The following is an 8,857-nucleotide window of genomic DNA, read 5'->3' as shown; positions in this document are numbered from 1 at the left end:
ATATACCATGCCAACAGAAAATATAAGGGAGGTGGGCCTAAGGCCCAAAGGAGTGAGATTGGGCTTAAAAGCTCAATTTCTCTATTTGTTCGTACTTGAGATAGTATTGATTTTAGTATAAATTATAAGAACCACATATTATAAGTACTAAATAATATCTTATCCCTTCTAGTTTTCTATTTACCAAAAATCCCTTAAAAATGATGTTTGCGGGATACATAGCGTTGTGCACGGGATACATGCGGGATACATAGCGTTGTGCACGGGATACATAGCGTTTGATACATTACACATAGTGGGATACATAGTTTTGTGCACGGGATACATGCGGGATACATAGGTAAAGTAAAGGATTTTTGAAAATTTTGAAATAAGTAGGGATAAATGAATATTAAGGTAAGTAAAGGAGACTAGTTAAGTAATTTGTCCTTGATTTTACTAAATATTTTGGCAAGTTTCTCAGTACTTTTAACGATTAAATTCGATAATTTTAATTCTCACTAAAAATTAGACCGTTAAATATCTAATCAAATTCACATGTTCAAAATTATAGAGATTTTTATGTCATTTTAATACATAAAAACCTAAACTTTATACAGGCGCACAATTACACTGACAACATGATTATTTTTGTGGACACAAACAAAATAATTAAAAAATGAAAGTAAACTTATGAAAGTATTTTAGACATGCATAACTAGAAATAAAAAACTTATATATATATTATTTTGGTATAAAAATTAAGTACCATGGTGGTAGTAATTTACAAGACATGGATTTATGCGTTCTCACCAGGTCCACCATAAAGTATATAATGTTGAAACTTTCCTGGACTAGCATGTGGATAGTCTACAATCTTGTATAGATTAGTATCGTCGACATGTGTGATTACTCTATCCACGTCTATCATTTCACCTTTTGCATTTAAAACTTGAAGTCCGCTGCAATAAGCATCATAAGTTGTGTCGTTAATGGGGAAAAAACTCGATCCCATTGGAGGTTCAGGTACACCTGGTGGGCTATATACTACTCCTCCCCATTCAACATCCGTAGCAAAGCTAGTCAAGCTAGTGAAGATCCGTTGAGGCCAGAAACCAACTTTTATATGATTATCTTCCATGAGAAGCCACCAGTTTCCATTGACTAGATCCTTATATATTTAGAAAAACAATGAATTAGTTTTATATATATATTTCAACTATTAATTATTGAACAAATTGAAATAAATTAAAAGAAGCACTAAAAGAAAACATAGCTAGCATGTACCCGACTGATCCCCATTTCGTCTTCCAATGATGTATTATCTCCACGATGTGAAACTTGATCGTATAACATATCAACAGGTATCTCATGGCTCACTATAACAAAACCAGGACATAATATATTGAAACAATGCTTTTTACCGGCCTACAAAACATGCATATCACATTTACAAGATAAATATATAAATTGAGGTACATAGATAAGTCAAAAAATTATTAATTCTACAAAATTGAGAAAGGAATAATTAAAGTAAATTATAAAAACATACTTGAAAATGTATAAAAAGCCTTGTTTGAGTATTTCCATAGAGTATTGGGTCCACCTACAATTTGAAAGAAAGATATCATGATGACTTTAATTGATAGTTATTTTCACACTTAGAAACTTTTAAAACTAAGATAAAATAACTAATTAAGTTGTCCACGAGCTTAGACTTACTCTCCAACCAACTTGTATAATATCTTGTTCTTTTTGAATTTTCAATCGACATGCACTATGTTGTTGACCTTCAACATGAGGATTCCATATACTAGCTGACATTCCACCTCCCGCAAACTTATTATTTGGATTAATTGGAGTTCGAGCTATTGCAACCTGTATGTAATAAATATTATTTCATTAACTTGTAATGTATATTTTCTCGTAAATCTTAATTTTATCTATATATCTTTGAGTAAAATATAAGTCTATAGAAATAGTGGATGAATGAAAGAGAATTTAAGAATTCATTTAAAAAAGTTACAGATATATATCTTTTGACAGCTAGATTATAATGACCAATGTATACACTATTAGTGTATATATTGTGTATAAATATGTATATCATATGCAGGAAAATATATATATAGTGGATGAATGAAAGATAATTTGAGAATTAATTTTAAAAAGTTACAGATATATATCTTTTGACAGCTAGATTATAATGACCAATGTATACATTATTAGTGTATATATTGTGTATAAATATGTATATCATATGCATGAAAATATATATANTATATATATATATATATATATATATATATATATATATATATATTTTCATACATATGATATACATATTTATACACTACCGATACATTTTGTATATATTTTATAACTTGATGAGCGAATAGTTAGGACTCATAATTAACACAAATAATTTGTGGTCAATACTCCTAATAAACCCAACTCAAATTGGGAAATTTAACTATTTTTATTTCATGTAAACCTAACTAAAAAAAACAAAGAAAAAACAATGAAAGCATATTTCAATATATATATATATATATATATATATATAATATTATGTTTCAAATTCAATTAAAGGACAAAGAACACAATAAAAAATGAGAAGAGGAATTGATATATTTATGTACCTTATATCCTTGTGAAGAGTTGTTTATTCCTTTTTGCTCACTATTATTGTTAGACTGTTTAGAGAATAAAATATATATGAGATTACAAAAGTATAATAAATTAAATATATTTTACACATGAAGCCTCGATTTTTCTAAATTGTAATTTTTGAGTTTTTTAAAACTAGTATTCTATAAATAGATCTATAGATTTCTAAATTCTTAAGTGAATTAGTCAAGCTAAAATAATAAATTTGTGTAACATTATCTTACCGTAGCCCATCGATCATCAAATATGACATTTTCTGGTGGAGGCATACTTCTTTGTCTAATAAGATCTTCTTTTGTAATTCGCTTAATTGGAACTGTTCCAAGGGGACAACCTTTACCTTTTAACCACGTCCTTGACGACGGAGTAGTTGATGAGTTTTCTGATTTTTTCTTTGTTCTGAATAAAGTAGGTTTCATCTGTATATTCAAAATATAAATTGTGTATATCACAGAATCATATATGTGTATTTGAAAAGATCAACATAAAAAATACATTCAGGAGACATGCCTGAGGATGAAAATTATGATTCTTCAATAACGGATGATCGAATGCAGGTTGTTTATAGAAATCCACACAATCATATATATCTCCATATATAGTCTGTGAAAAAACACATATGTAATGTTCACTCAAAAGAATTAAATGCTTGTGAACTTTCAAAGAAATACCTTAATTGTTTTGACAGCGGGTTTGTTCAATAATTTAAGTTGTTTCTCCATTTTCATATCTTCTAATTTGGACAATTTTATTTCTCCTTGAACATTATTATAACTCAGAAAAAAATATATCACCACCAAAAGTCTCCCCAAAATTCTCTGATGCATTAACATTTGCCTGAATTCACAAATTTATTTTATTAGGATGAATGTGGTGTTATACATCTGACTAAAGCTCAGCAAAAAATTAAATTCACATAAAATAAAAGCACCAAATAGAGAAATAACCTGATTTATTAGATGTAGAAAAATTACAATGATATTAGTGTATATCATCTTTTCTAATATTTTGAAGATGTTTTTTATATAGAGAGATGATGGATTTAATTTATTTATTTTTGACTAAATTCACAAACAGATTTTCTCGTAATAAATATTGGTTGTTTATTTATGACTATGAGTCATTTTCACATTAGAATTATATAATAACCAAATCTATACAAATTTTCTTTGACTTCTACTGGAATCCATTTGACTATAAGATTATTATTTTTTATTTTATTTCAAAATTAGCGTTTGATTATAAAAAAAAATAAAGCACTCGAATTCAAGTAATATAAATACGAATTTTCTAACTTAAATGGCTGAAGCACAATTTAAAATACTCGAATGTCAAGGAAAAATTATTTAAATACACAACTTATTTGACCATGGATATATCACCTTACGCGATGTATCAATTAGATATATCATTTTACGCAATGTATCATGATATACGTGATGTATCAAAACGTTGAGTGATGTATCCGAAACTGAGACACGATGTATTCGGGACTGAGAGATATATCCGAAATCGTCAATGTATCGTGACGTTTTGGGATGTATCCAGATTCCACCAAATTGAAGAGATTTTTGTAATTTGGAAAAGAATAAGAATATAATGTAATTAGCTCTTCACACAATGAGATTTGCGTGAAATTTCCTTGTTTTAACTTGCTGCTTGAATGGGGGCTGATCTTTCCCATTAGGCCTAAATGCATAACCTTGCACATGCTAATCCTATCACACTTTATTGCCGAGGCCTGGGCTTGACCATTAGGCCCAAATGCATCCCCTTCAGCCTTTTAAAAGTGATCCAATTAAGTACATGGCCCATTATCATTGGGCCTGGAAGATTTGATTGGGCCTAAATTCACCATCTTATTTGTGTATATATTGTATATATACTGTTTGTATATATCTTGTTGGAATGAAGATTCCCTAATAACTTTTTTTTATCAAAAATTAACAGCGGTCAGCGTACATTCTACCTTCCTCTGACCTCATTTGTGAATTTCGATGGATATGATTTTATTGTTGTACTACTAATATATCACACGATAGAATAATTTAGGTCGACATATCTTACTAAAATATCACTATTAGCACGTAGCAAAAAATAATAATAAATGCACAATTTTGCAGTTAAAAATAGATTGAATTAATAAATAAATAATTAGTCTGTAAAATAATGTTATGGTCCATGATAAGTGATTAAATGAGTTAATAATGTATATTAATTAACTATAATTAAATGGTGAAATGTAAACACTGACTACAATTAAATTGAGAAATATAAAAACTGACTACAATTAAATCGAGAAATATAAACACTGACTACAATTAAATTAATAAATAGATCATCATTCAACATTTTAATTTATCTGATGAGGATTAAGACTTAAAAGATAAATGAACGATGAGTTTTAATTAAAATCATCCATAAGAAAATAAGAGGTGATTATACTTTTATGGGTGGAATTAGGAGTGAGCATAAATCACCGAAATTCGTATTATCAAATCGAATTGGGATTTACTATATCTAATCAACAAAGCCCAAAAATATTTATTTCATTCATGTTTTTATAAGTTTTCGTATTGATATATCAATTTGAACTTTATATATATATATGTATATGAGCTAACTTGGATTTCCCCATATCACCCCACAATAAATAAATGCCTAGCTAAACCCTCCTAGACACGAGTAGGTTCAACGATTATAATTTTGGGATAATTACAGTCCAATATCGTTGGATGATCTATTTCATAAAATAGTCGTCAAATGTAAAAGTTGTGTATAAATAATACACACATATAAGCAATGTAATTTTTTTTATACATACATTTTGTAGTATAGATAAATAAGTATAGACGAATTGCACATATTAGTAAGTTTTTCAATATTCTTAAGGGTAAAATTCGACACCTTTAATTCACAGCAATGTAAGATCAGATAAATATCTATTCAAAGTCACTTGTTCAAAATTAGAGAGAGATTTGTTTTTATAATCCTTTAAAAACTTGTTTTTAGTTTTTATCATTTTTACTCATTTTTATGACAATACAAGTTTTTTTTTTGGGATACAAACAAAATAATTGGAAAATGCAAGTAAATATATGGATGTATTTTAGGTATGCATAACTAGAAAAAGAGCTTAATTTATATATTTCATTGGCCTAGAAATTAAATACCATGATAGTGGTAATTTACAAGACTTGAATTTATGCAAGCTCACCAGGTCCCCCATAGTACACAAAATGTTGAAAAATTCCAGGTCTGGCATGTGGTATGTCAATAACCTTGTACAAATTAACATTGTCGACATGTATAGTTATTCTATCTACGTCTGTAGTTTCACCTTGGACATTTAAAAGTTGAAGTCCTCTACAGTAAGCATCATAATAATTGTTTTGAATAGGAAAATAACTGGAACCCATTTGAGGTTCAGGTACACCCGGAGGGCTATATACCACTCCTCCCCATACAACATTTGAAGCAAAGTTACCCAAGTCAGTGAAGATCCATTGAGGCGAGAAACCAATTTGTATGTGTTCTTTTTTAAGAAGCCACCAGTTTTCATTGACGGGATCCTTATATTTTTTATAAAAAGAAATGTCTTAGTTAATATTTTGTTGAAATAAATTGAAAGAACCACTAGAAAAGAAATATAGAATATACATTACTGATGAACTTTGTGTCTTCCCATGAAACTATAGCTTCACGACGTGTCACACGCTCATATAATATATCAATATATATTTCAGTATTCACTATAACAAAACCAAGACATAATGAAACATTGCTTAATACCGGCCTACAAAACATACATAAATATATCATATATAAGTTAAATATGTAAATTGACATAAATAAACAAAATAATAATAATACTAGCTTCACAAAATTGACATATAAATCATTGAAGTAAATTATAAGAAAACTTACTTGAAAATGTATAAAGCGCCTAGTTTTGGTATCCCCATAGAGTGTTGGGTCCGCCTAGAATTCGAAATATATATTTTATGATGATTGAGTTGATAGTTATTCTAACACACTTGAAGATATCACAATTAAAATAAAATAATTAATTGAATTATTGAAGACTTTAGACTTACTCTCCAACCAACTTGTATAATATCTGATTCTTTTTGAATTTTTTTAATCGACACGCACTATGTTGTTGACCATAAACATGAGGATTCCATAAACTAGCTACCATTCCGGCTCCCGCAAATTCATTATCTGAATTATTTTCAGTTCAAACTATTACAACCTGTATGTAGTAAATGATTTTTTGTCAACACATTAGAAATATTTTATTGTTAAATCTTGATTTTTATTTATTTATCTTTAGATAAACAATAAATACATGGTAAAAGTGGTGGGGGGGGGGGGGGGGGGGGGGGGGGGTGGAATCAAAATCAAAAATAAAAAATGAACTTGAAAATGAGAAAGTGAGTATTCATATTCATGTACCTTGTATCCTTGTGAAGCTATGTATATTCCTTTTAGCTCACTATTGTTGTTATCCTGTAAAGAGGCAACAAAATATATATGAGATTTTTGAAATGATGAAAAGCTAAACATGTTTGATCTTTATATGCAATATCTTCAAAAAAATTTTTGTAAATTTTGTGTTTTTAGATTGTTATATTCTTTAAATTAAATTATGAATTCTATTTATGTAAGTATAATTGTTCTAGTTAAAACATTAAATTGGTGTTACATTATCTTACCGCAGTCAATTGAGCATTAAATGTAACATCTTTAGGAGGTGGCATATTTATTTGTATGATAAGATCATCTTTTGTAATTCTTTTTATTGGAACTGTTCCCGGGGGACAACTGTTATCTTTTAACCTTATCCTTGATAATGAACTAGTTGATGAGTTAACAACATTTTGCTTTGTTCCTTCTAAAGTAAGTTTCATCTGTACAATTAAAAACTTAAATAAGTATTGCAATTCACAATGTTGTATACACATTTCTAGAAGGCTTGACATAAAATGGGCATTCAAGAGACATACCTTGGGATGAAAATTATGATTCTTCAGTAATAGATGATCGAATGCAGATTGTTTATAAAAATCCACACAATCATATATATCTCCATATATAGTCTGTGAACCAAACACTGATTATAAATCAAAATCACTCAACAAAATTCTATGCATAAATTTTTTCTATTTTTCAAAGATATACCTTAATTGTTTGGACGACGTGTTTGTTCAAAAGTTTGAATTGTCTCTCTATCTCTAAGTCTTCTAATTTAGACAACTTTATTTCTCCTTGAACCCCATTGTAATCCAGAAGAAAATACAGCGCCAACAAAAATCCTCCAAAAATTCTTTGATGCATCAATATTACCTAAATTTAATAAAACTTATTTATAAGTATGAACATGTTGATATACACAAGACTAATGTTTAATTAACCAAATTAATTAACATGAAATGAGAACACTAAACAAAGACGAGAGGGAGTTGCTTGGATGGTAAGCACCCCTCACTTCCAACCCAAATATTGCGAGTTCAAGTCACCAAAAGAGCAAAAAGGGGTGGAAGCTCCTAGGGTGGGTAAAAAAAAAAAGAACACTAAACAAAGTACTAACCTGATTAATTAGATGTAAGAATGTTGAGCTACATAAGCACATCTCACCTTTGCTAATCTTATGTATGAAGGTGTTGTATAGAAATTAGGTGAGGAATTTAATGTAATTTTATAATTATGATCATTAGAATCCACAAAAAGACTTTTTTTTATATATAAATGTTGACTGCTCATTTCCAAGTAAAATCCAAAAATAATTTTTGACTATAGATCAAATATTTTCTAATTTGATTTTATTTTTACTTGTCATTATATCAAGAAAGGATAAAAAAAAATTAATTCCTTATTATACATTCAATTTATTAATATTGAGTTAATTTGATGAAAAATTTTAGTGAGTAAATATATTTGAAACACTATCAAATAATAGCGATAAAATAGTAAACTCACTATACTAATTATCATGTTCTTAATAGATGTGTCAAATAAAAATTTTGACAAGTAAATTCGAACGAAGGGAGCAAGTGATATGACTTAAAAGTTAAAAGTGAAGTAAAACCAATATAGTGAAGAGGAGTTAAAACTTAAAAGATTATAAAAGTACGTATGAATAAATAGTTTTTGATAATTTCAGGATAAATTTTCTCGAAAAAATATATTTTCTTTTACTTAATAA

At 28.4% G+C, this 8,857-nt stretch overlaps 1 protein-coding gene and 1 pseudogene across 1 annotated transcript; both read right to left on the bottom strand.

Moving 5' to 3' along the window:
• Positions 1-778: 778 nt before the first annotated feature.
• Positions 779-3,482, bottom strand: LOC125843216 (uncharacterized). The gene is made up of 8 exons (XM_049522427.1): positions 3,321-3,482; positions 3,160-3,252; positions 2,874-3,068; positions 2,622-2,675; positions 1,702-1,857; positions 1,532-1,585; positions 1,267-1,407; positions 779-1,150 (listed from the first exon to the last, which is right to left on the bottom strand). The coding sequence occupies exons 1-8, from the start codon at positions 3,480-3,482 to the stop codon at positions 779-781; spliced, it is 1,227 nt and encodes a 408-aa protein (XP_049378384.1).
• Positions 3,483-5,852: 2,370 nt separating this feature from the next.
• On the bottom strand, positions 5,853-7,989 carry LOC125843215 (uncharacterized; annotated as a pseudogene).
• Between the last annotated feature and the right edge of the window lie 868 nt (positions 7,990-8,857).

Source organism: Solanum stenotomum, chromosome 10 (genome assembly GCF_019186545.1).
Source record: "Solanum stenotomum isolate F172 chromosome 10, ASM1918654v1, whole genome shotgun sequence".
NCBI lineage: Eukaryota > Viridiplantae > Streptophyta > Magnoliopsida > Solanales > Solanaceae > Solanum > Solanum stenotomum.
This window is presented reverse-complemented; position numbering and strand designations above follow the sequence as displayed.